We start from the raw sequence: 27,868 nt of genomic DNA on the forward strand, positions 1-27,868 counted from the left end.
TGGCGCCCCCACCGGCGTGCGCACGTAGCCCGCTGATTTTTAACTTGTCCGTGCACATTTTCAGGGTCCTTCCCTAGCCCCTGCAGATATAATGGCCCTTCTTGTATTTAATATGGATGCCATTGGGTGGGGTCCTACAGTCATTTGTTGAGGAAGTGTTTCTGATTTCTGGCTTTATCCCAGAGCCCTGCATGGAGCCTGCCTAGGCTCAGAAAGAACCTTTTAAAGTTCACCTTGTGCTGATGGGAAACTGAGGCCCACAGAGAGGGCCGCCTTGGGCAAATGACATCCCAGCTCCTTCTCCACTTTGGGAGTCAGGGGAGCAGAAGTAAGGGGGAAAGGGCAAGGAGAGCCAGAGGGTGGAGGGCTGGGCAAAGCTGCAGGGGTAGTCAGGACTCAACCGACCCCTAGACGTCCCTGGCACCCACTCTGGGCAGACACAGTGCAGAATGCCTGGGACCCAGATGTGGTCCCTGCCCTGAAAATAATGGGGGAAGCAATGACCACATACTATGGTCAGGTCTATGAGAGAGGGAGGCCTCTGACCCAGCCTGTGGGTAGGTAGGTCAGGGAAGACTTCTTGGAGGAGGAGAATTCCAAACTCAACATTGAAGCATACGGATGACTTTCCAAGTAAAGAAAGGAATTGAGGGTATGTACCCCACACAGGGCATAGTCTGCTCTCTCTTCCCTCCTTCTTTACCCCCCAACCAGTGCTCCACAGCCATGCTCTGAGATTGTCTAATTTCTCTCACGATGGCTTGTGATCTTCCCAAGGGTCTTAGGCAAAGGTGGGGCAGAGATCCATACCCCATTCCATGGTGACAGGATTGAAGCCAGAGAGGTGTAGGTTGTACCAGAGGCCCTGCTTCCAGCCCATGGTGAAGCTGGACCAGAGGCACAGTGGGTCTTCTGCCACGACCCACCCAATGCCCTTCTGACATCCCAAGCTAGTAGTTAGATAAGAAGTGTGGCTCCCCAGCACAGCTGAGAGCTGGACTCTTAGGCTCCAGGTCTGGCGGGCCACTGCTGGCAGCGCGTCTGCACTGCACCACTGAGCTGACGGTCAGAGGTGGCAGGCCTCAGGAACATGCACAGAACGGAAAGCCTGGGTCATCTAAGCAGACTCTGCCCTTCCCAGCCGTGGGATCTTGAGCAAGTCACTTCTTTCTCTGAGTCACAGCATTATCAGTTTCATTCTATAAAATGAAAGTAATCATCTCTATCTCCCAGGCTGCTGTGAGGATGAAATGACCTGATTTAGGTAATACTCTTGGCACACAGCAGGAGCTCAATTGGAGGTCATTCCCAGCCCTTGGTTAGAGACCTTTACAGAGGCCTGAGGACAGACACTTGTCTCATTTCCTCCTGGTGCAGCATCTAGCACATAGTAAATGTTCAGGAAATATTTGTTGAATGACAAGGGAATGAATACATGCATCTGGTCAAACTACCCAATAACACATAAATCCTCAAAGACACATTTAAATCTGGCTCTGCCACTTCCTGGGTGCTGACCTTGGGCAAGTTACCCTTGCCAACTTTGATTTCCTCTTCTGTGACATGGACCTATGGCTGTGGCTTCCTGGAAAGGCTGTTTTGAGGTGTCAACAAGGTGTGGGTGTGCACACTCTCCAGTCCTGTGCACTTCAGCCAGCCCTGGGTCTGCTCGGGTATTCTCAGGGTGGCCCAGACATGCCTGCAGCTATATTGCTGCTTCTCTTCTGGCCTGAGCCCCATGGCTCTAGGACTCATGGAGGAGTGACCAAAGGCTATAAGCCAAGGTCCACTGGGCTGGGAGTCCTGGCTGCCAGGAAAGCCAGAACAGGCCAAATGAGTCAGCTCTGCAGCAAGGCCGCCTGCCCTGGTCAGCCCAAAGTTTCCCATCACAGCAGCTTCCTTGTCTAGCATCTCACCCATTTTCTTTTATAGGCACCATTGCACCCTCATTGTACACAAGAGGAAACTAAGGCTCAGATGGGGAGAATAACTTGCCCCAGTCACATCTCGTGAGGCATAGGGTCACACCATGAATATGGGACTCATAAGGACATTGGAGAGCTCCCTGGCTGCAAGACTGTTTAACCCGTCCAGACTCCAGAGCCACTGTTATGTCAGTGGAGTCAAGTCAAGCTTCTCAGTCAGGACTTGGGCCTCTGTGATAGGGCTGTGGCCCCTGCCTTCAGTCCTCATCTCCTGCCATCTCTGCCCCATGCTCTGTAACCTCCAGCCACAAGGCTGCTCTGTCCCTAGGACACACCTTCCCCTGGAGAACCTCTAGCTTTTTCATACCTTTGCTGCTGATGATATGCGCTCCCCACCAACCTACCCTTCCCACCCAACTCTCTTACTCATCTTTTTCAGAGTCAAATCAAAAGCCAAACCCACCCATTAGGATGGCTATTATCTTAAAAAAAAAAAAAAAAGAAAATAACATATGTTGGTGAGGTTGTAGAGAAATTGGAAACTTTGGCCATTGCTGGTGGGAAAGTAAAATAGTCCAGCTGCTGTGGAAAACAGTCTGGCAGTTTTTCAAAGAATTAAACATAGAATTACCATATGATCCAGCAATTTCACTGCTGGGCATATACCCAGAAGAATTAAAGGCAGGAACTCAAACATGTATTTGTGTGCCCACGTTCATAGCAGCATTGTTCACAATAATCAAAAGGTAGAAGCAACACAAGTGTGCATGGACAGATACATGGATAAACAAAATGTGATATATTCATACAATGGAATATTATTCAGCCTTTAAAAGGAAGGAAATTCTAACACGTGCTACCACATGGATGAATCTTGAAGACATTATGCTAAGGGAAATAAGCCAGTCGCAAAAGAACAAATATTATATGATTCCACTTATGTAAGGTAACTAGAATAGTTGAATTCACTGAAACAGAAATAGAATGGTGGGTACCAGGTGCTGGGTGGGGAGAGAATGAGGAGTTATTGTTTAATGGGTATGGAGCTTCCATTTGGGAAGATGAAGTTCTGGAGATGGAAGGTGGGAACAGTGGTACAGCAGTGCCCTCAGGGACAAGGACGAGGCCAGAGGAGCATTCATGCACTTAATGCCACTGAACTGTACACTTGAAAATGGTTAACACTGTAAATTTTTTGTTAAGTATACGTTGTTGCAATTTTTTTTTCTTTGAGATGGAGTTTTTTGCTCTTGTTGCCCAGGCTGGAGTGCAGTGGCACGATCTCGGCTCACCGCAACCTCCGCCTCCCGGGTTCAAGCGATTCTCCTGCCTCAGCCTCTCGAGTAGCTGGGATTACAGGCATACGCCACCATGCCCAGCAAATTTTGTATTTTTAGTAGAGACGGGGTTTCTCCATGTTGGTCAAGCTGGTCTCAAATTCCTGACCTCAGGTGATCCTCCCACCTCGACCTCCCAAAGTGCTGGGATTACAGGTGTGAGCCACCGCTCCTGGCCCGCAATTTTTTTTTCAAAGCCAAACCCTCTGTGAATCCACCCCTGATACTCTCAAGCAGGTGAGAGAACGAGTTTTATCACAGGATCACCAGCAATTTATAGCAAAATTTTCAATTAAAAATTATTAAAATTAATTTTATATTTAAAAATTGACAGGTGAAACATGGCACCAAGATGTTGTTTTAATTTAACTATTTTTTTTTTTTGGCTAATGTCAAATATTTTTTCAAGTTTACTAATTGGCTTTATTTCCTCTTTTGAAATGCTGGTCTGTGTTGCTTCATCTTGAAATACATAGCTATTTCATCTATATGAAATATAAATATTTACATCTATATCTTCATAGATACTCTATCTAGATTTCATCTAGATATATATTTCATCTGTCTGTCAAGATGAAACAACAGGGATGGCAGGAGCCAGGCCCAGGTGGAAAGAAGAGAGGGAGGAACTGGCCCCTGCAGCAGGGAGCACTGCCACCCAGCCTCCAGGATAGAGGTTAGGGGACCACTCTAGACCTGGGAGGGACACTTGCCAAAGCAAGAAAACTGGGACCACAGGTGGAGTGCAAGATGGGATGGGAACCAAGCTGGAGGAGTGGGAGCTGACATTTATCCAGAGTGGCCATTTATCAGGCTTACCTGATAAATGCGGAAGGATTGTCATCCTCATGTCACAGGTGATGAAAGTGTGGCAGGTCATACTTTATTAGGGTTGGAGAAGCAGGATTAGAACCAGCACATGCAGCCCATAGTCTTTGCACAGGAGCTCACTGCTGAGCAGAGAGGGCGCAGAGAAATCCCAGGAAGGAAGTCTCATAAATAATGGCCAAAAAAGAGAGGAGGGAGGTGGCAGGCTCCATTCAGAGGAAAAGCACTGAGGACCTGCAGAGAGGATGGGACAGCGGCAGGAGTAAGGGTGGCTGCCCCAGCTAGAACGGCCAGTCCTGACTCAGCTCAAGCAGACAGGGCGGAGCAGCGCCCCTGCAGGAAGGGCCCGGCCTTCAGCAACCTGGGGTTCCAGGTCCACCTACTTGGGTACGCCCCAGTTCTGTGACCTGGGCAAGTTCTCTTCCTCCTCTGAGCCTCAGTTTCCTCCTCTGCTTAGCAGCGTAAAAACACGCCTTTTGCCTTGCACCGAGGTTTGCGCGCCCCGTATTTGACAATGTGCCTGTTTTTCTGGCACACCTGGTTGTGCAATGTCAGCGTCTAGAAGCCGCTGAGCAGCGAAAGCGGAAACACCTACAGGGCACTCCTCGGGCCCACCCACCTGCGGGAGGCGCCCTGAGACCGACAGGCCGCAGCGCCTGGGGCCTCTGCCGGCTGCCCCTCGCCTCCCGCACGGAGCTCGCTCGGGGAACGCCCCCATCCACTGCCCTCCACAGCCTCAGGGACGAGGGTGAGGCCAGGGGAGCAGAGGGAGCAGTCATGGCGGAGCTGGAGGCTGTGGCCGACGATCTAGACGCCCTCATCGACGACCTGGACTACCTCCCGGGCCACTTTCACCTGGAGATGCAGTTGAACTTCGAGCCGCGCTCGCCGGCCCCACAGCGCGCCCGGGACCTGAAGCTGCAGCGGGAGGGTCTGCGGCAGGAGCTCCAGCTGGCGGCCGCCCCGCAGCGCCCCGCTGTGCGTCACCTCCTGGGCGCTTTCGCATTCTACCTGGAGGAGCTGGACGAGGCCCGCGAGTGCTTCCTCGAGGTGGCCCACGAGCACCCGGGCAACCTCAACGCCTGGGCCAATCTGGCACACGTGTACGGGCGGCTGGGCCAGGAAGAAGAGGAGGAGGCGTGCGCCGCACGGCTGGCCGACCTCATGGACCTGGCAGAGGAGCCCGAGGCCGCCGGGGACCCCCAGCTCCGCGCCGCTCGCTGCCTGGCCGAGCAGGGCTACGCGCATGGCTTCGACGTGGGCTGCGCCAGCCCAGAGGAGCGTGCGCGGGGGCTGGCGGCAGGCATCGCGCTCTACGACAAGGCGCTAGGCTACGGGCAGCAGGTAGGTGACCCCGGTCTCCCTACCTCCCGCTGGGAGGACTGTGGTCCTCCCATGGTCCCTTCTGTCTGCAGAGATGCCCCGGTACCCCTGACTCTCCCTCAACCATGGTCTTTTGGCCTCCCAAATGCCTTTCCAATGTGCATCCCCCGCCTGCCCCAGCCAGGCCTGTAGCTCTCTCCTGGGAGTGGAACCGCTTCCTAGTGGGACTGCCTGCCCAAGCCTCTCTTTTGGAAACAGCACAAGCCCAACCTGGACAATTCATGCTTCTTACCTTGCTCCTCCCAGCAAGTGCCTGTTCCTGCGCCTGTGCACACCCACCTAAGTAAAAGGCACAGTCAGGCATCCTGCCAGAAACTTAGGCACATTCCCACCTCTTCTCTCCCCCTCACCTCCATGTGAAGGGAGCACAGGGAAGCACAGCTCCCTTCACAAAGGCTCCGCACACTCCCCTCAGTGCCTTTTCCATGAATGTTCATGGCTTCAGTAAGAGAAGATGTGAGAGTCAAGACCTCAGAAAGTACAGGTCTTGAAAGTAGGGCATGGACCTGACTTAAGGACAGCATGCAGGGTAGGGGTTAAGAGAGCTGACCCTGGGTTAGATGGTCTGGATCCAAATTCCAGCTCCCCCGTGCTCACTCACTTCAAATCAGTGCTTAGCACCACCAAGCTCCTTTCCCCTCCCTGTAAGATGGAGATAGTAATGTTACATATGTCATAGGCTTTGTCATCTGTAAAACAGGGACATCCCTCACTTGGTTGATGTCATAATTAACAGTTAATATTTGTAAAGCACCTAGAAAGAGCCTGCACAGGGATGAGCAGGGTCACAGATGACCCCTCCCTCTCCCCGGCTGGGAGAGCTTCCTCTGCTCCTAAGCTGGGTGTAGACATGACCACTGATTGCATGAGGTCAACAAGAACCCAGGTCTCTTGTTTCAGTCCTGAGCCTGTGGCCCTGAATGCCAGGCTACCTTCAGTGGAAGGCACAACCAAGATTGATGTGTTGAGTGCGGTCATGACAGCAGGTCATGGCAGCAGAGAGGGGCCTGAAGAGCCCTGGGCTAGGAGCCAGGAGGCCTAGGTTCTTGTCTAAGCTGCAACACTACCCACAGTGGGGCCTTCTTCTCCCCGGGCTGTGGTTTCTTCATCTGTGAAAGGGGTGCAGGAAGCAGGGGCTACATGGTCTCTGAGGCACTTTCCTGCTCTTAGGAGGCCGTTCACTGGGGGAAGCCTTCCTGGAGGAGGTGAGCAGGAAAGCAGTGATTCAGGGGTAGCTATCAGAGGCTGGCTCTTCCCTCTCTGGGAACACGGCCACAGTGGGGATTCCCCAGTGAGTGAACATCCAGATGAGAGAGTGCTAAGCAGGGTGCCCAGCACTCCAGGGAGGGAGCCGATTGCTTCATGGGGGTGTGGCTGCCAACCCTGTGCTGTGTCCTGGGGCGTGGCCCAGCAGCTGCTCCACAGTTCTGCACAGAGCAGCTGTGGTCAGCCCCCTACACAAACCTCCAGAGAGAGTTTGGGATTTGGAGACCCTATTTATCATCTGAGGATTAGATGACATCATGCTTCTAAAGCACCTGGCAAAGTAGGTGCTCAAGAAATAGTTGCAGGCAGGATGACAATAATGATGGTTGCATCACTTTTAGAGTCAGAGGTTTGGTTCTGAGCACCTAGTTCTGTTATTATTTTGCTGTGTGGCTGTGGACGAGTCACTTGTCATCTCTTGTGACTTGCCTGAGTTTCTGCTTCATAAACATTGATCAGCTCCAGGTTTATTGGGATTATGCAACAAATGATGAGAGTAAAAATGCCCATAAACTGGAAAATTCTGGGCATGTCTGAGAGGCATTTACTGAGCATTTTAACATTTATTGAACACCTACTCTGTGCCAGGCTCTGTTTTTAAGAAGTCCCTGCCTCCAAGAAGCCCTTGAACAAAAGGAGAAGCAAACATTTGCTTCTTCATTAACTATGCTTACCTGAGCCCCTCTTCTGGGAATGGGCCAAAGGGACAAATCAGAGACGTGTCTACCACTGGCTGAGGACACAGGCATTCATCACAGGCCTGTGTCATTGGCAATCATCTCTAAGTACTGTACACCCAGAGGTCACACTTTCTGAACCAAAAACAGGGCCCCAGGGGCTGACAATGAAAGTACACTCTGGGGATATGGGGACCAAAGGTTGGTATCAACAGTGACCTGGAAAGTCCGGGCCCTGTGGATAAAGTGGGAGTGACTGAGTCAGAGAGGGAACACTCCCCTTCAGCAGGAGTTCCCAGGCAGGAATGAGGGGGGACACACCCAGCAGGGGCATGGTGCGTGCAAAGGCCCCATGGTGGGGCCTGCAGAGCACGGGGGCTTGAGTGCCAGCTGAACTGGGGCAAGGAATGAGGCTTGCCCAGGATCACAGAGCTAGTAAATGGCAGCTAAATCCATGCCACCCTGGTTGACTGCACAGCCTTTGCTCTTTCTGGAGAGTTCAGAGAAATGGGGTATAATGCAGATGGCGAGCAGAATGGTGAGGGGAAACCCCTCGCAGGCGTACTCCTGGAAATCTAAGGCAGAGGAGTATGGAGAGAGAGGAGGTGGGTGGGTTTCCATGTGTCCAGAGACTGGGGAGGATGAGGTAGAAGGTGAAGTCAGAGTCAGGCCAGGAAAGGAGGAGGAGGAGGGACCCCCTGCAGCGAGAGATTTTCCATCCTTGTGGGGCTGGGACTCTCCCAGGTGGGGAAGAGCCTCTGGAGCTCAAAGGACAAAGAGCTGCTGAAGAACTGTGAACAGCTGCTCATCTGCTAACTTAAACTACAAAATAATAACAATAATAATAAATTATAAAAGAAAACATTATAAAAGTTAATCATTCAGCCCGTAATCCAAATATAATCAGTGTTTGTATGGGAGGGGGTGTGTCTCTGTAACTTCCTTTCTTTGCTCTTCATTCCCTACCATTTCTTTCTTTCTTTCTTTCTTTCTTTCTTTGAGGCACGATCTCGGCTCACTGCAACCTCTGCCTCCCGGGTTCAAGCAATTCTCTCACTTCAGCCTCCCAAGTAGCTGGGATTACAGGCACCTGTCATCGTGCCTGGCTAATTTTTGTATTTTTGTAGAGACTGGGTTTCACCATGTTGGCCAGGCTGGTCTTGAACTCCTGACCTCAGGTGATCCGCCTGCCTCGGCCTCCCAAAGTGCTGAGCCACTGCGCCCAGCCACATTTCTCTTTCTTAAATTACAAAAAATATGAGGAGGCAGATCGCTTTGATCACTCCCCTCCTCCTCCCATCAACCCTCTAAATATACACACATGTGTATACACACGCCATCTCTTACACACATATACACTCACAGATGGACCCTTGGTAGCAAATCTCTAGATTAAGTAGCTATTAAGAGCATAAGCTTTGGAGTTAGACCAGGTGAGAATTCTGCCTCCATCACTAGCTGGCTACAGGCAAGTCTTTATTCCTCTGAGCCTCAGTTTCCTCCTCTGTAAAATGGGATTCTAACATGAACCTCACATGATTCCTGTGAGGATTGAGAAAACATGAAAAGCACCAGGCAAGGTCACATGAGGTCCTGCCTGGGGCTTCTCCCTGCCTGCCCTGGCCCACAGCACTTCACCACTGCTCTTCAATAGAGCCTTCCCAACCTCTGGCTTACCCCCACATGGTTTCTTTCTTGCCCCTAGAGTGTGCGCACTCTGTCTTGGGCTTTTCTCTCTCTTCCCCATCCACCTTCCTCAATGTCTGATGTAGAGCTGAACACCCAAGAGGAGTTTGCAACCATTGTTTAATTTAGTCGAATAACTGGATTTTGTCTTTAAAATCCCTATTTTTTAAAATAAAATTTAAAAATCCCTATTTTTAAAAATAAAATCCCTATTTATTGTCTAAGATTAAAAAAAAATCCCTGTCCCAAGCCAACTCAGTTATGTTATTTTCTTCCCCTTTTCCCAAAACACTGGTGCTTTAACACACACATGCAGTCACATACACACCAGGGCAGGCCCTGAGTAATGACAGGAACCACACCCACAATGGTGTCTGTGCACCGGGCACTGAGCTCAGGATCTTACCTGCCTTCGCGCATTTAATTTTTATTCAAACCTCACAGACACACCGCCAGGTATTGTGATTCCCCCTTGCCCCCCGGGCATAACAGACTCAGGGAGGGGAAGGGACTTGCCCAGGTAGGCCCAGTGCACACGGGGCTGTCCATACTTCACCAGCCAGCTGAGGTGGCTGGGGAGGGAGGTGGCCAGCCTCACAAACAAAGGTGTGGGCATTCCAATCCATCACTGCGCCCAGCGGGATGGGGACCTGGCAGGAAAGCCCAAGAGAGTGTCATAGGTCAGCAAGCCCAGGATCCCTGGTATGCATGCATGCGTGTCCACACGTGCGCACGCGCACAGACACACACACACGCGCGCACACACACACACGACTCCACAATTCTGAGTGGTTTGATTTGGTTCAGCTCCAAGAGGAGGTAGATGAAGCTGGATGATATCCCAGGCACTGTGCACACAAGTGCTTTTCATCGATTATCTCATTTGATCATCACAGAAATGCTGGCAAATCCATTAACCCCATTCTATAGACAGCAAACTAAGGCGCAGAGAGGCGTTGTGTCTTGCCCAAGGGCACGTGTGGCTGACAGGAACTGAACTCAGGTCTATGGGACATCAAAGCCCAGGAGGAGAAACAGCTTTCCTAAGGGTCTGGCTCCAGCCTTATGTGGTCTTGGGGTGCTCACCTTTGCATATCAGTGCCTCTAAGTTTGCTACTGGCTTCTCTCCCCACTTAGCTGGAAAGTTTGAGAGCTGGGTACCCTCCTCCTCATAGATACAGAAGCCCAGAGAGAAAGCTGATTTTAGCATCATCCGGCCCAACCACCTCTTTTACAGGAGAAAAGATGATGTATGTGAGAGTGCAGCACAGCACAGACCCACGGGAGGAGCTGAGAAAATTCAGGCATCACTGTTGTTACTGCAGAGGGTAAGAGACTTCTGCAGACCCACTCAGCTACTACCGGTGCTAGAGTTGGATTTGGACGCTGGACCAGACAGGGAATGGCCCTCTCACTAGGGACAATGAAACAGAGAAGTGGCTCAACACAGGCCAGCAAGTCTGGGACCCAGCACAGAGCAAAGCTGACTCACAAGGCCTGTGTTTGCACGACAGACCTAGGACCAGAAAGGAGGTGGCAGCAGGGAGCTGCTCAAAGCTTAAAATCTGCAGGGAACTGTCCGGGGAGCCCAAGACAGGGCCAAATATTTGTTTCCATGGCCTAACACCCAAGTCCCAAATTCCCTCCACCTGTGTGCATACCACCTCAGCCAACATGCCTATGATGCAGGCAGGCCACGTGGGGTCACCCCTGTTTGCAGATGTAGAAGCTGAGCCACGCCAGTGGGCTCTCCAGGACCCCTAGAGGAGTGAGAGGCAGGGGTGGGATTCCAATCTCATCTTCTGTTTCCTCCCCACACCTGACAAGGCAGGAGCACAAGAGCATCACCACCCGCAGCTGGGTGTGGGGAAGAGCAACCCCCTTCCCTGCCTGTCTTGTACTATGGCCCACAGGCGGCAGGCTGGGGCCAGGTAGGGCGGGGCTCGGTGTGCAGGAGCAGAAAGGCTGCTCTGTGTCATCACAGAGGACATTCCAGTTGTGCAGGAAGGACATATCCACAGGCCTGCCACCTTGTGACTTTTATTTCTGCAGTGTCAGCCTTCACAGAGTCAGCATGATGAGGTGGAAACAACAGGGGCATTGGAGGGAGGCAGATCTGAACTTGAATCCTGGCACTTCTGCCCTGGGCTATGGGGCTGGGCCGGTGGCTTTTTCTGTAGTCTCTGTTTCCTGATCTGTAAAAGGAGGAAGATGCATTATACCTTCTGAGGCTGCTGTGAGAACCCAGTGCCATGATGCACTGAGGAGCCCAGTGACACTGGAGAAATGTTCATTCTCTTTCCTGTTTGTCATTCCTCCTCCCTAGAGAGAAAATTAGTCAGCTTTCAGGAACTGACTCTGAATCTAGAGGACAGCCTGTCATCAGGGGCAAAGTTCAAAATACAAGGCAAATATTTTCCTTAAGAACCAGCAAGGTGTCTGTATAGCCTATTCAAATGCATATATATTGTAAGTCATTGGTGTAGTGAAAGATCTTCTATTGGAATAACTTAAAATAGCCAAGCTCCCCAACATTTCCTTCTTTTGGGGCCATCTTTTGAAGTAAATGGGATGCTGAGATCCAACCTTGTACCCCACCCGAGTTAAGACATACCTACTCTGGTAATGGCTTATCCTAATCCTACCATTTCCTGCAGTTTCTGTCAGGTCACTAACCTTTTTTGCTTACTCACCCAGCCCACAGGAGCTTCGATCTTCAGGCTTCCCTGAGGATCACAATTTCTGATCCTTTTACTCACTAAAAAAGAGACAAATCTTCTAGCCCATTTTTCCTCCACCTTAGGGTAGTACAGTGAGAGCCTCGTGCAATGGTTCTCAAACTTCAGCATGCAGTAGGGGGCCTGTTAAAACACAGGTTGCTGGGCTCCCACCCCAGAGTTTTAGATTCAGTGGGTCAAGAATTTGCATTTCTATCAAATTCCCAGGTGCTGCTGCTGATCTTGCTGGTCTGGGGGCCACACTTTGAAAACCGCTTGTCTAGGGTAGTTGGAGGCAAAGACTCTGGAGCTAACTCGCAGAGTTCTCAGCCCTACTACCTGCTAGCTGTGTCACTCTGGGCGCATGCCCTAACCACTCTGTGCCACAGTTGCCTCATCTGTAAACTTGGGAGAATAACAATCCCTACCCCATAGGTAACCCTTGAGAAAGTCTAATGGGGTAACGCATGTAAATGAAGTGCCTGGTGCATAGTAAGTGTTCAAAAGTTGCTATTATTAGTATAGCAAAAGAGCATTATCTCCAGGTTTCAGTCGAGACTGTTACACTGGACATGTGACTGTGAAGATAGCATCTTGCCTCAGTCTTCCCATCTGTACAAAGAGGGTAATGATACTCCATTTACATTCCATGAGGCTGTTCTGAGGATCACATGGAATCTGTGTGAAAGCCCTTTGTAAATGGTAAACACTGTACAAACACTAGCTCCTTGCAGCTAGATCTTGTGGGAAGAGCACTGAAGTCAGAGAGACCTGGCCTGAAGTACCAGGTTAAGTAGGCAAGCCTCTGCTTCTGTCAGCCTCAGTTTCCCCATCCCTAATATGAGGAAAGTAATAGCAAGGGCCTCAGAAGAGCTGGGAGGTGTGCTGAGAACACCTCACCTGAGGTCTGTCTCTCATTCTCACCTTCAGCTCGTACCAGGGTCTACAAATTTCATTTTAGGGTCAACATGGGCCTCGCCTAGTTCCCTCCCATGAATCTGCCACAGAACAGCAGCCTAATGTAAGCTCCTCTAGCATAAACCTGGACTCACATGCTGGCCAGCCTCTCTCATAGACTATGGAATCCCCAGCCCACGGGATTGTGATAAGGATCGAATGAGAAAAAGGTGGGGGTGTCCTGACCGGAGGCCACCCACCCCAGGCAGGTTCACTGTAAATACTCCTCTTCTGGCAGAAGTCCTGTGAGCCTCCTCCCAGGCTGCCTCCAAACATCTTGCCTCTGGGAGTCGTAAACTCTGTAACTGAATTCCTTGCAGCCATAAGAGGTTTCACAGCAACTTTATTCTCCAGGATAGAGGGGGAATACCCCCTCCCTTCTCCAGGAGGGGAGGGGGCAGTCACAAGCCTGTTTAATTTAATTTAACACACTATGGCTTGCCAGGTTGCCCCTGGTAACAGCTTCAGCGGCTGCTTCAGTTACTGCTTCAGTTACAACCAGAAGGATTTTTAAAGAGACAGTCCAGAGCCAAACACAGTGGCTCAAGCCTGTAATCCCAGCACTTTGGGAGGCCGAGGCGGGCAGATCATCCGAGGTCGGAAGTTCGAGACTGGCCTGACCAACATGGAGAAACCCCGTCTGTACTAAAAATACAAAATTAGCTGCGCGTGGTGGCACATGCCTGTAATCCCAGCTACTCGGGAGGCTGAGGCAGGAGAATTGCTTAAACCCGGAGGCGGAGGTTGCGTTGAGCCAAGATCGCGCCATTGCACTCCAGTCTGGGCAACGAGCGAAACTCCGTCTAAAAAAAAAAAAGAGAGAGAGAGACAGTCTATTTTGGAGCCAGAATTGCACCACAGAGTGAACAGCCAACACCAGCTTCACCACAGGGATAGAGGAATAAAGCCCAGGCACAATGAGGCTTCTGACTAGATCTGTGTATCCCATTAATTCTGTTCCATTTCCACTGACCCCATCTGCAACCCCACAAGCCCTCCTGCAAATGCTGCTCTCAAGCGGGATCTGATGAGGGACTGCTTTAGGGATTTGTCACACAGATGTCACCCAATTAGCTACTTTTTTGAAAATCAATTTTAGTCATCAAGTTGAAGGGGAGGAGAGTTGACGCTTAGGAGTTGCCCCTGCAATTCAGGCATACTGCCACCAGGTGGTGGTATTGCTTGCTTAGTGAAAACCTTAACCAGGCTCTTGAATTAATCAGTAATAGTCAACAGTGCGCAGAGTGGTGGTGAAACCACTGGACTGTAAGCTCTGATGCTAACTAGTGTGGAACCTTAGGTAAGCCACTTCGCCTCTCTTGTCTCGGTGTCCTCGGATATCTAGTAAGGAGATTGATCAGGATAACTGAGTGTTGTGGACAAGGCTTGGGAATAGGATCATGGAGGCATGAATCTAAGCCCCAGCTCTATCATGTACTGTGGTTTGGACACATAATTTAACTTCTTGCCACTTGAATACCAAACAAGAGAGTGGCTGGGAGAGCCCTGAGGACAACACATTAGTCTCCAACACTGGGGACCTGTGGAGGCAAGAAAGGTGCCTGGGACCCAACAGGGGACTGGAGGTCCTGAGGTCCTGGGAGCATAGTGGGGAGAGGACAGCAGGGTGCCACAGGATGGCTCCAGATTCCAGGGCCAAAGACCATGTTGCCTCATCGGGCACTGAAACACGCCACAGCGGACAAAGTAACCTCCTAGGGAACACTAACCCTACTCAGCTCTACCCAGACCAGGAGAAAGGGAACAGACATCTATTCTGGGCCAGGCACTGCCCTCACAACTCCTGAGAGGCCCATATGATTATCCTCCTTTGCAGATAAGGACATAACCTGCCAGGGGTAACATCCCCCAAGGTCGCCCATCTCATATGGCCAGGCCTGCCAGGCACACGAGCCTCAGCTCTTCGCTTTCCCACCCCTCAAGTCTACTACACCTGTTCTTGCTGGACGCTAGGCTCCCTTGCCAGGAGCAAGGAAGGCAGAGTGGGTTCTCTTTCTCCCCACCATGACTCAGTTGAGCCAACCTCAAAGCAGGTGAGGGACCAGAGGTCATGGGATCACTCACATAGAAGCAGCCAGGGGGCCGGACGCGGTGGCTCACACCTGCAATCCCAGCACTTTGGGAGGCCAAGGTGGGCAGATCACTTGAGGTCAGGAATTCAAGACCAGCCTGGCCAACATAGCAAAACCCCATCTCTACTAAAAATACAAAAACTAGTCGGGTGTGGTGGCAGACACCTGTAATCCCAGCTACTCAGGAGGCTGAGGCAGAATAGCTCGAACTCAGGAGGCAGATGTTGCAGTGAGCTGAGATCACATCACTGCACTCCAGCCTAGGTGACAGAGCAAGACTCCATCTCAAAAAAAGAGGAAGAAGAAGAAGGAGGAGGAGGAGGACGGAGAAGAAGGAAGAAGAAGGAAAAAGAAGAAGGAGAAGAAGGAAGAAGAAGAAGAAGAAAGAAGAAGCAGCAGCAGCAGCAGCAGCCAGGAAGCCTGAGGCACCCCATGTGCCCCTGATCCTTTACATGGTCAGGCTTTGACACATCTTGCCAGTTTGGCCCACACTAGGTGCTCCATGAATCCCAGTCTCCTTTTTCCTTCCCAGGTCCAGTGTAAGTAAAGCAGATAAGGGTATCCAGAGTCCTATCCCTGCCTTTTGCTTTGGGAAGTGTTCCCCACTTCTCAGGGATGCCCTTTAAGCCTTGAGGCCATCCCTTCTCCCCTCCAGACAGTCCTATTCCCAGCTAAAGTCCCAATATACATATTCCCACCTAAGTAACAGGATTACCTTTCAAGGTGATACAAATGTAAAAGCACACATCAGTCAGATCTTGGCATTCCTGAGCTCTAGCCTCTTTTTTTTTAAGAAACACGGTCTCACTTTGTTGCCCTGGCTGGAGGGCAGTGGTGCTATCATAGTTCACTGGAGCCTTAAACTCCTGGGCTCAATCAATTCTCCCATCTCAGGCTTTAGAGCAGCTGTGACTATGGACTTGCACCACTGTGCCTGGCTATTTTGATTTTGATTTTTGAGTAGACAGGGTCTCATTATGTTGCACAGGCTGGTCTTGGACTGCTGCTGGGCTTCAGAGATTCTCCTGCCTCACCTTCCCAAAGTGCTGGGAGTACAGGCATAAGCTACTGCGCCCAACCCTCCAGCTCTATCTCCTTCTATAGCTCCCCACTACCTTGCAGATGAGCTCCAAGTCCTGACCCTGGCACTCAGGGGCCCCTCCTGATTATGCGCCTGCTGGCTCTTCCCTCCACTCCTTACCATCAGGGTTCCAGCCCTCCGGCTGCATGCAGACCCCAGCATGCCTTGCTTGCTCTTCTCTGAGCTTTTGCACTTGATGTCCCATGCTCCTAGATTGCCTTTTCTCACCGTATCCACCTGGGTGATTCCTACTCGTCCTTGAGGACCCTGCCCTAGTACTTCCTCCTCTGGATAGCCATGGGGATGTTCCTGGATTGTATAGGATACCTCCTTGGGCTCCCATTGCCCCCATGTTCCTTCTACTCTATTGTGTCTTTGGGTCTGGTTTTCTTGCAGGACCCAGAGCCCCTAAATGTGGGACCTGCCTTTTCTCTCCTGTCCTTATTGCCCAGCCGAGAGCCACACAGAGAAGATACTCAGGGAATACTGACTGAGAAATGCAGTTAGTGGGGCCCCTTTTGGGTGGTCTGACTTGGACCTGGGTTCCAGACCCTGTCCTGATGGGTGGTCACACCAGTTGGTGGGATCTGACTCACAAGGACCCCTCCCTTCAAATTCATCCAAGGTGTCCCCGGAGCAGCCACACCTAACCTGCTAGCATTGGCTCCCCCAGATCCCCATTCACACACTGTGTGCTGCACACCCATCAGATGCCCATCCCCAACGTCTCCAGGCCTCTGCTCACGGGAGCCCTCCATCTGGAGCCCACCCTTTGAAGTGCCAATATGACCCAAGACCCTCCTTAAGCCCACATCCCCCAGCTGGGAGTGGCCTGCCCATCCCCCACACTTCCTCTGTACCACTCTCATGGCCTCTATCAGGCCTGGCTTCATACCACAGCTATTGGCAACCCAGTGTGGGGAAGCAAGCATGGGCTTTGGAGGCTGACAAACGGGGACCAGATCCCAGCTCTGACCCTCAAAAGCTGTGTGACCTCAGGCAAGTCACTTTATCTCTCTGAGCTTCAATATGTTCCTCTATAAAATGTGGATAACAGCTACTTGATAGGTTTGTTGTGAGATGGAGAAAATGGGTGTCAGGATCCTGGCACATGCAGGCACTGAGTAGCATCCTATTACTGAAGCCTGGATCTGCTTCCCCTGCCAGGTTGTGAGTGCGTTTGGGTCAGGGTGCAGGTCCCATTCAGTGCCACATTCCCAGAGCACCCAGCACAGGGCCTTATGCCATAGGTGCTCACAAATGCATTCACCCCAGCTGCTGGGGACGGGGGTAGAGAGATGATGGGTCCCCCTCCCTCACAGCTGAGGAGGCCACAGTCGGGGTGGCGAGTACAGAGTGAAGCCTCCAGATCAGGGATGGGAGATGAATGTGGAGGGAGGGGCTGGAGCCTGAGGGAGAGCTGCTGATATGCACTGGGGGTTTTATTGGTTTTCATTAAAATTCCTTCCCGAAGCTAGAGCAGCTACTACCATAAATAACAGCATAAATATTTTATCTGGTGCCCAAGTCGCACAGCAAGGTTGGCAGGAATAATAATGGCAAAACAGTTCAGGGGGGTTCTTGGGCTTCAGCTGAGCTGGGCTCACTTAACATGCCCAAAGGGGCTTTCTCAGGAAGGTGAAGACTGCAGGGATGGCACCAAACGGGGAGGCCGGTGGGCGTGGAGGAGAGGGTGGGCAGTGGGGTGTGCGCCCTGGGGTTGGGGGGCCTGTGGCGGGGGGCGGGGAGGAAATGCTCGCCATGCCTGCTCTAGGATAGGCACCTCACTGGGGGGCCTCACAAAGTCTCTGTAGTCAGAGAAGTGAAGTGACTTGCCCAAGGCCACCCAGCCAGTCAGGGGCAGAACCAGGACTGTAATCAAAGGTGTTTAAGGTCAAAGCCCTTCCCACTGTGCCTGTTGCCTCTTGGGGTTCAGTGAGTGTGGGAGTTTATGAACAATGGCCAGAGTACCTCAGTAATGGCAGTGTGGGCTGTTCTCTGTTTCCCTAGATCCCGATGGAGGAGAAAAGGGGCTGGTATTTCACCATGGCAACACTCTACATCAGGTCAGGCAAGAGGGTGGTGGGGGTACGGGATGGAGGAGGGAGAGGTGTGGCCTGGCACCCAGCCAGCAGGGTAAGGGCAGAGGTGGCTGGGCCCTTCCTACTGGAAAGGGCTCCCCAAACCGCCACCCCCCACCACCACGGGCCTGGGCAGGGCTGGCAGCACACAGGACAGCCAGGAGGGGTGCCACCCAACCACATCTCCTTCTCGGCCACAGGCTAGATGGCATCTTCCTGGAGCTGGGCAGTGAGGAGCAGAAGAGACTGCCTGCCTTCAACCGCACGTTGGCCCTACTCCGGCAAGTGCTGAAGTCTGAGGACCCCCGCCACCGAGGTGGGGACCCGGGGGATGGGTGGGACAGCAGCCTCTGCCCCCTGCCAACAGCCTGCTGGCATTGCATCCACCTCTGGCATTACCTCCCCTTCTTGGCTCCTGTTTCTTCCTCCTTCGCTCTGTTCCCTACACTCATCTGTGCACCTCAGGGAGCCCACATACCTTGCCCAAGTGAACATGCCAACTACAAGTCACTGCGACTGCAGGCTTGCCCGTCTGCAGCTCATGACCTGGAGGGTGAGAGGTAGTTTCCCCTATTTCCACCTATTTATGGTCAGAAGATTGAAGCCTCTGTTGGAGAGGAGTCGAGTCATTTTTTTGCAGGGCCAGACAGCAAGAGCAGGGACTAGAACCACCAGAGCTGGTGAGAACTGAAGTCAGAAGAGACCTACGTACCTGAAATGAGGTCCCCCGATGACACATTGAGCACAGAATAAGCACTAAAATGGGTTCACTAACCCCTCACACGGCCCCTCTCTCCACCCTTGCTTCTCTCTGTCCCTGGGTTGCCCTTAGTGATCTCACTCTACTATCCCTTGCTTTGTCTTCATGAGTGACACCTAGGATGGGGATGGCCCCTTCCCTCTCTCCACCCTGCTGCTTCCTAGAGACCCTCTCCCACCCTTCACCCCCAGCCCTGGCCTGGTGCTACCTCGGGATGCTGCTGGAGCGGAAGGACACCTTCTCCACGACCCCCATGGGCGTCCATGACTGCGGGTACTCAGGGACCGACCCTCTAGACTGCTTCGGCAAGGTACGTGCCCCCAGCCACACCCACCCTCTAAACTGAGAAGGAGCCTGGCACCCCAGCCTCTCCACCCAGAACCCAGGCTTCTCTAGGTATCAACCCCCACCGCGTGACCCACCCAGGAAGTACACTTACTCCAGACCTTGCTCTCCATCCTCTCTTCATTCAAAACAAAAGAGACCCTCCCCATACCCAGTCTGGCCCCAGTCCATTTCTCCAGCCTTGAAATAGACCCTTAGACTTTTTCCCTTGAGGCCTTCATTCACAGTATTCCCTCTGCCAGGAGTTCCCTACCTCTCCACCCCCAATGGCACAATAGAAAGATGGGTTTAGCTGGTGTCTCCTTGCCAGCCCTGCCCATAGGCTGTGTGACCCTAAGGCAAGTAACTTACAACAGGAAGCAGTCAATGACAATAGTGGGGGTAAGTGTTATTACCCAGGTAGAAACCCTGTACTTTGTAAGGTTGGGGGATGGGGGTTGCCTCTGGCCCTTCCTCTCACCTGCCCTAGGAAGATGGGAGAGCATACACTGGGAAGGAGGGGTCTGACTGGGCTCTGGAAGGCTTTACTGGATGTGACCGGTGATGTGGTTGTGGGCCAGGCTCTCAGGAGTTGAGTGCCAATAGGTTGTGCCCCAAGGTGTTGGGGCTTCGTGATATGACAACTTACTGGCAGGTGGATAAGGGTGGATATGGGTAAAGGGCACCGTGTTGATACGGCTGTATCCAAAGATCGGGTTCCTGTGGTTCAGCACTATTTAGCCAGCTCTGGCTAATGACCAAGCAAGTGGTTTGTTTTTGTACTCCTCCCTTACCTAGGCCATTGAGATTGCCAAGAACCAACCTCCCATCCTGAATCGCCTGGCAAAAATCTTCTACTTCCTGGGAAAGCAGGATATGGCCATTGGAACCTGCAACATGGCCCTGGATGTCCTACGAGATCCAGAGCTCAACTGGCAGGCGTACTGCACAAGGGCCAAGGTGGGTCAACTTCCTGCCCCACCACACCCTGCCATTGGGAATCAGAGAACAAGGGCCAGAGGCCAAGACCCTGTTGCCAGGGCCCAAGGGTCAGGGAGTCCTCCTGGTGGAAGGGAGCTTAGGAGCCATCAAAAAACACAGTTGGGGTCTATGAAGTTTTTTGTTTGTTTTGAGACAGTGTCTCGCTCTGTCACCCAACTGGAGTATGGTGGTGCCACCATGGCTCACTGCAGCCTAGACCTCCTAAGCTCAAGCAATCCTCCCGCCTCAGCCTCCCAAATAGCTGGGACTACAGGTGCACACCACCACACCCGGCTAATTTTTGTTTTGTTTTGTAGAGACGAGGTCTCACTATGTTGCCCAGACTCGTCTCAAACTCCTGGGCTCAAGCAGTCCTCCCACCTCGACCTCCCAAAGTGCTGGAATTCCAGGTGTGAGCCACTACACCCAGCCCTGTAAGGTTTTTGAGTGAAAGAATGCAGGAGCCTCCACTCACTGCAGGAATCCCTTCTACAATTCCTGGTCAGTGAGCCCCCAGCCTCTTCTGGATTGGCACGGGTGGAATCAGACTGACCAGAGTTGAAATCTGGCTTCTCCGCCTTGTGGAACTTGCAGCAAGCCACTTACCCCCACAAACTTCAGTTCCCAAATCTGTAAGATATAAATAACAACACTTTCCTTAAAATGTTGTCAACAGACACAGTGAGGTAGCATCTAAAGCACAGTGCCTTGGACATAGGGGGTGCTTTTCTGAAAGCCAGTAGAGGTCATTTAATATAGTGGATCAGAGCTCTGGCTCTGAACACAGACAGCCTTGGTTCAAATCCCACAACACCACGTGCTACGGGACCTTTGGCAAAATACTCTTGCCCAGATTCTGAGCCTCAATTTCTTTATCTGTAGACTGGAGTTGTTATGAGAATTACATTAGATTTTGTATGTAAAACTCAGCATCAAGCACACAGTAAGATTTCATAAGAGACTGACTGCTACTAATTTCATATTAGGCATATTTTTGAATTATCTCACTGTCTCTTGATGCAGACCACTGCATAGTCATTCAGCTCTGCAAGTTACACACTTAGGTGAGTTCTGCCTCCTGCTAGCTTCCCGCACTGGTCCCAGACCTGCCTCCTAGAGCCCACACAGAGCCCATGTGCTTGAGGAAGCCGACTCGGAGCTCCCAGTTTACTTCACTGCAAGCCGAAGAGTCCTCCCATCCCCTCATCTTCTCCACTACTATCCACATGACCTAGTGGCAAATCTACTCCCAGTCTTGGTCTCAGTGGTTTAATTAGTTTGCCAGCAGGTACGAGGCAGGAGTGAAATTCCTTCACTGTCGTGGATGTGGTTATTATTCTAGATAATAATGACATTAACCATAATAGTAAATAATAAAATATTTCTATAAAATTCTGCATTTCATCAAGCACTTGCAAGTTCGTGGTCTGATTTAATGCTCACAAGAATCCTCTGAGAGAGGCCAGACATGTGCCATCCTACAAATGAGGCCACATAGAACCAGGGAGGCAGGGAACTTCCCCAAGGAACTGCATTCAATAATCAGAAACTCCAACTTTACTCTCCTCCCTCCATCACCGTCTGGTGTCTTATGATCCTGGCCTCTCTGTGGTGCCAAAGGTCACACTTACTACTCAGATGACTGGAGGAGCACAGGATGGTGGAGAAGAGATGGGAGGAGGAGGGAACTCACATTATCTGTGTAAAAGCCTCAGTCCATGCTGCGGCCCATAAGCGTGGCCCTGGCCTCATGACCTGTCTACCCCACCTCCCTCTGCTCATGCCTCTCTCAGTCTTCCAACCCTACTGGCCTGGGCCTCTGCCTGGAATGCTCTTCTCCCAGATATCTGATTGGCTTCCTCCCACACTTCCTACAGGTCTTCTAGTGGCCATCTAATTGAAAATCTCAAAGCCATGCCAACATTTAATTTGTTAATTAATTTATTTTTAAAATTCTTTTAGAGATAGGGTCTCACTCTGTCACCCAGGCTGGAGTGGAGTGGCATGATCATGGCCCACTGCAGCCTTGAACTCCTGGGATCAAGTGATCCTCCCACCTCAGCCTCCCAAGTAGCTGGGACCACAGGTGTGCACCACAACACCCGCCCAGCTAATTTTTTAAAAATTATTTGTTGTAGATACAGGGTTCTGCCTATGTTGCCCAGGCTGGTTTCAAATTCCTGGGCTCAAGCAATCCTCCAGCTGCAGCCTCCCAAAGTGCTAGGATTATAGGTGTGAGCCACCACACCTAGCCTCCACCAACATTTTATGTTTTCCTTTCCTGGTTTAGTTTTCTTCTTAGCACTAATCACTCCCTTACACACTATTTACATATGTATCATGTTTATTTTCTCTCTCCCCCAAAACATATAAGCTACTTAATGGCAGGGATTTTTGTGGTTTTGTTGTCTACTGTATTCTCAGTGCCTGGAACAGTGTCTGGCACAGAGGAGGCTCTTAATGAATATTTGCTGAATGAATGAATGAACTGAGCACCTACCATATGCTAGCTCCTGACTAGAATATGTTCTTTCAGACATCATGGTAATTCCCCAAGGAAGATATTCATGTACTAAGTTTTCAGATATAGAAATGAGGTTCAGGTTCATTGAGTTGTGGAACTCCCTCCAGATGACATGGCTAATAGCTAGGGGTTAAGGGAAGGACTGGAATTCAAACCCTAGTCCAACTGACCCGAAAGCCAGAGATTCATCTCCCCCTGCCTCCATGATGCTGTCTTATAAGCAAATCCCTTCTGATGACTATAAAGCATTAATACCTTCAACAACAATAACCCCTTTTCCCTCGCTTCCTTCTACCCAACCCAAACCCACCCCTCCTAAACCTCCAAACTTTGTAAATCCTCTAAGTGTGGGGAAAATGGAGGAATTCAGGAAAGCAAGGGTCTGAGATCATTTGTAATGTGATGCTTGTCAGCTGGGGCCACCTGCCATTCTTCCCAAACTGCTTGTTGACATAGACTCTCACAAAATCGGTGCTGCCATCCTACCTAAAATAATCCTCCCCAATCACCTCTATCCCATTGCCATATTTATTTTGTCATAGCACTTACCACTTGAAATAGAACTGTTTACTATTGACTGCCTCCCCTACTGGAATGTTAAGTTCTGCCAGAGCAGGGACCTCATCTATCTTGTTACCACGGTACCTCCTGTACCCAGCATAGGAACTGGCACATGGTGGGCACTCAATACATATCTGCTGAATGAGTAACGGACTCTTACTTCATCCTACTCACTCATTGCACAGACAGGGAAACTAAGGACCAGAAAGAGGGTATGGCTAACCCAAGTTGGTCCAAGGCTAGGACCTAGGACTCCTGGGTCCTGGCCTCAGGGTCTTTCTACTGCAACACATAACCTCCCTGGTTGCTGTTGAAAAAAAGACTGGGTTCATTTAGAGCAGAGAGGAAGGCAGAGGCCCTTGCCTGGATCATCTTTCCTAAGCTGGCTCTCTGTTGGCAGATCCACATCAGAGCCTACCTGCATGACCTCGAGCGGGCCAAGATGGGTCTTGGGGGCATGCCTGACAGGAACCACCTGGCCTGTGCCAAGGCTGACCTCGAGGAAGTGGTCAGGGTGTGCCCAGGCTTCAAGGCGTACCTGGACATCGGCCAGGTAAGGCAGTCTCTTGGCTTAGCCAATAGCTGAGTAAGAATCTGTTTACTCCTTGCCAGGCTAGACCAAGGGCTAGGCCAAGATGCAGAGGAAAAAGTTGCACTCCCTGATAACAGTACCCATCTCCTCCAGCCATGGTTGAGGACTGAATAAGACGTGTGTACAGTATTTAGAATAAGGCCTGGCTCTTCCTAAGCACTCAGGAAGTGTGGGCATTATTCTTTATCTAGAAGATACCTATTCTTTATCTGTGTTCAGGGAATGTTTACCAAGAAGTGACAATATCATAATTTTAGGTACAAGAAAACCGAGATCCAGAGATTGACTCACTCAAGGTTATATAGCTAGGTGTGAAGGGGCTGGAACTGGAATCGGGGTACTCCTTTTCTAGAGGAGCAGGAATAAAACGTGTGATTAATAATTGTCGATGGAGAGAGGGTGGGAATGAGTGAAGGAGTGGAATTTTTTTTAAAGCAAGCGTGGGGCGGGAATGAGCGTGGAGCCGCGCCTGCGGTGAAGGGCTCACCCCGCGTCCCCCACCCCAGGTCTACTACTATATGGGCGTGGACGCGGTGCAGGAGCTGCTGGCGGTGGACGAGGCGGCGCTGAACCAGGCGCTGGTGTTCCTGGCCAAGGCGGGCGAGTCGGAGCTGGGTGCCACGCTGCCCGAGCTACAGCTGCTGCGCGGCAAGTGCCTGCGCATCAAGGGCGAGGACGCCAACGCGGCCGCCTGCTTCAAGCGCGCGGTGGAGCTGGACGACGCGGGCTCCAGCCACACCGACGGCTTCGGCTGCCTGCTCGAGGCGCTGCTGGCGCAGTGGAGCCAGGCACAGCTGAGCGACGGGGAGCTGGGCCGCGAGGTGGACGCCTGGCTGCGCCGCGCCCAGGACAAGTACCCCGCGGCGCGCCTGCGCCAGGAGCTGCAGCGCGTGTGGCGCGGGCACACGGACGAGGTGTTGGGGCTGGCCCGGGCCCTGGTGGCCCAGGGACGGCCGGCGCTGGTGCGGCTGCTCTTCGAGACCATGGAGCGCGAGGGCGAGGGCGCCAGCGCGCCGCGGGACCGCCGGGCTGTCTCATTCTAGGGCTCAGGTGCCCAGGCCGGAGGCTCCCTGGGACCCCGCCCAGGCCCCGCCCAGCTGATGGGACCAGGTCCGGATGGACTCCCTGCCTTAGGCTGACCTGGGAGCGGAGCCAGTTCGATTCTTGGTCGGGAATTGTGAATCGGGATGTTGCGACGCCCGGGCGGTTTGAAACGCCCACCCAGACTGGAAGGCCTGATTCCCGAGAGCAGAAGAGGCTGGGAGCAGAGGTGAGAAAACACTGGGAAGCTGCCAATTAAGGGACAGAATTTTCTAGACATACAGGTAAAATAAGATGGTTGTGAGGCTTCTGAGAGAAACAGAAGACAGCTACCTCAGTGTGGCAGTTTTCTAGTCCGGGCGCTCAATCCCTCAGGCCTGAGTGCCTGTCTTTGGACTCCCGTAGGCCACACTCTATCCTTATGAGAAAGCCCCGTTTACTTTAGTTGACTGGAGTGTGGTCTCAGCTCCTGCAGCCAGAAAAGCCCTGGCTAAAGCAGAGGGCAAGGTGGCACCGCGAGTGAGTTACGAGACAGGGCCCTAGCCTAAGCCTTGTGCTCAGGGCTCATTCCTGCCTCTCTGCTACTTTTCTAGTAGGCCTCCTTCTTGGTCAGCTTGGCCCAAAAGGCCTCCCAAATGCTCTGAATTAGAGCTCATCAATAGAACCTTCACTTGATTTCCCTCTTCTTGGGGGAAACTAAGGGCGCCACCCATTAGGAGGTGCCACCTGCCCCCCTTTTTTTTTTTTTTTTGAGAGGGAGTTTCGCTCTTGTTGCCCATGCTGGAGTGCAATGGCACGATCTTGGCCCACTGCAACCTCCATCTCCTGGGTTCAAGCGATCTTCCAGCCTCAGCCTTCCAAGTAGCTGGGATTACAGGCGTGCGCCATCAGGCCTGGCTAATTTTGTATTTTTAGTAGAGACAGGGTTTCACCATGTTGGTCAGGATGGTCTCAAACTCCTGACCTCAACTGATCCACCCGCCTCAGCCTCCCAAAGTGCTAGGATTACAGGTGTGAGCCACTGCACCCGGCCCTGCCCCCAGTCTTGACCATTCTACTAATTTTAAAGAACATCTTGGAATTTTACACTCTTGGAATCATAGTCGTAGAATCCTTTTTTTGAGACAGAGTCTCACTCTGTCGCCCAGGCTGGAGTGCAGTGGCCAGATCTCAGCTCACTGAAACCTCAGCCTCCCAAGTTCAAGTGATTCTCGTACCTCAGCCTCCTGAGTAGCTGGAATTCCAGGCTGTACTCACTGCTTTGCTCATATCCTCACTCATTACCAGGGACAGGCCAGCACCCCTGCATTGCATCTCACATATCCACTGATGGATGGAGAACAGACTGAAATTCAGTGCCTTAGAGACCACACACTCCAACCCCCTCATTGTGCAGATGGGAAAACTGAGAGCCATAGAAGGGAAGTGGCTTGCCCAAAGCCACACTTACTGTTTTCCCCACACTGTACCACAAACTTTCACCATTCTTCAGGTTTGGAAAAATACTAATAAACTGATCAACACTAAAGTATTCAGTGTTTATATGTTAAAGGTTTGTGTGTCACTTGTTACACGAGTCACTCTGATATCCACTTGGACAATGCTTCAACACTAACGGTGGCATTCCGGGTACCTGTGAAATATGGCAGGGAGGCCACCCTAAGGCTCCTGAATTCTACCTCATGGGTCACCATGGTTCACCACTTTGAATGGTGACATTCTCTCTCACCCTCCTTCTCCTCTCACCACCATTGCAGCAGAGGCCAGGAGGTGACTCCACAGCAGGCCACACGCACCCCTGTCCACTTCTATCCCCCACCCACCCCTATCCCTCTTATGCCCAAGACTGTGACCCATGACCATCCCTAGGATGGGAACCCATTTCTTTCTTCTCCTTCCTTAAACAAACAAACTGAATTTAAGGCAGTCTTCTGGCAAAACTTAGAGGTTGATGAAGTTTATCTTTTGCCCCAGGCTCCCTAGTTTGTTTCCTCTCTTGCCTTTCCTGTCCCTAAAGGCATGCATTTCTCCCTCCATTGCCTCCCTGTCCTCTCATAACTTTTTCAGTAAACTTTCTGATAATCTCATTCACCCTAATTATATAAATGGTTAACACATGCCCGCTATAGCTTTTCTCAGGAGTATCTGCATATTAACAAAAAGCCAAAGAGAGATAGGAAACCCCATTTCCCAGACTGCCTACTCTGTGCTAATCTCATGTAATCTCACTTAATGCAATCTCATGGTGTAATCTCACTTAATGCAATCTCATGGTGTAATCTCACTTAATGTTCTCAACAGCTCTGAAGGTTAGGTATTAGAATCCTCATTTACAGATGAGAAAATTGAGACACAGAACAAGGTCACAGGTAAGTATGTGAAGGGCCAGGATTTGAACCAGACTAGCCTCGTTCAGTGCTCTGTCCTGGAACACGGACCTGTGCAAGAGCTGTGTCATCTTCGGTCTAGAGTTGGGCCTCTTCCATGCCCTGTGAGCACCAACCCTACCTGTTACTTTACCCCTCATCTCTGCTCCCACACTGCCTTAACCTTGGTGCCTTTGTCCACCCTTTTCCTCCACTGGCTTTTTTCCTGTCATTTCTACCCCAAATGGTCAGCTCAAAGGCACCTCCTCCAGGAAGTCTTGCACATCCTTTCAGCTCTCATTAATCACTCCCTTTCACGCATGGAGAGCTCTTGGGCATTTTGTCCCACTGTGTTGCATTTCTTTCCTTCTCTTTGCATGTCCATTGCCCCCACTCAACTCTGGGTTCTTCATAGCAGGAACCACAACTCATTTGGCCCCATGGCCCACAGTGCACTTGGTATATAAGACAGACTTAGTTTTGGATGTTGAACTGAGTAAATGCCCAGCAGTGATGTGGCACCTCAGTCCCAAAGATGTGGCTCCATTACCAAGTCCAATGACAGAGGCTGGGGCCAGCTCTGTAGCCCAAGGACCCTTGAGGTCTAGAGCTCAGCCAGGAAACATGGCCTTTCTTCCTACCCCCTATCCAGCCTCATGCCAGTTCCCCAATTCTGTGATTGGGAAAC

At 51.5% G+C, this 27,868-nt stretch overlaps 1 protein-coding gene across 2 annotated transcripts; it reads left to right on the plus strand.

Moving 5' to 3' along the window:
- The first annotated feature begins 7 nt into the window (after positions 1-7).
- TTC22 (tetratricopeptide repeat domain 22) lies at positions 8-26,342 on the plus strand. 2 transcript variants are annotated; one of them, XM_003814989.7, is made up of 7 exons: positions 8-5,434; positions 17,961-18,016; positions 18,232-18,347; positions 18,983-19,101; positions 19,914-20,075; positions 23,582-23,734; positions 24,280-26,342. In XM_003814989.7, exons 1-7 carry the CDS (start codon positions 4,868-4,870, stop codon positions 24,814-24,816), a joined length of 1,710 nt encoding a protein of 569 aa, XP_003815037.1. In that variant the 5' UTR covers positions 8-4,867; the 3' UTR covers positions 24,817-26,342. The 2 variants fall into 2 exon arrangements, with proteins under 2 accessions (XP_003815037.1, XP_008966103.1); XM_008967855.5 differs by lacking the exons at positions 23,582-23,734; positions 24,280-26,342 and adding an exon at positions 20,414-21,507.
- Positions 26,343-27,868: the final 1,526 nt, after the last annotated feature.

This window comes from Pan paniscus, chromosome 1, assembly GCF_029289425.2.
Source record: "Pan paniscus chromosome 1, NHGRI_mPanPan1-v2.0_pri, whole genome shotgun sequence".
In the NCBI taxonomy this organism is placed as follows: Eukaryota; Metazoa; Chordata; class Mammalia; order Primates; family Hominidae; genus Pan; species Pan paniscus.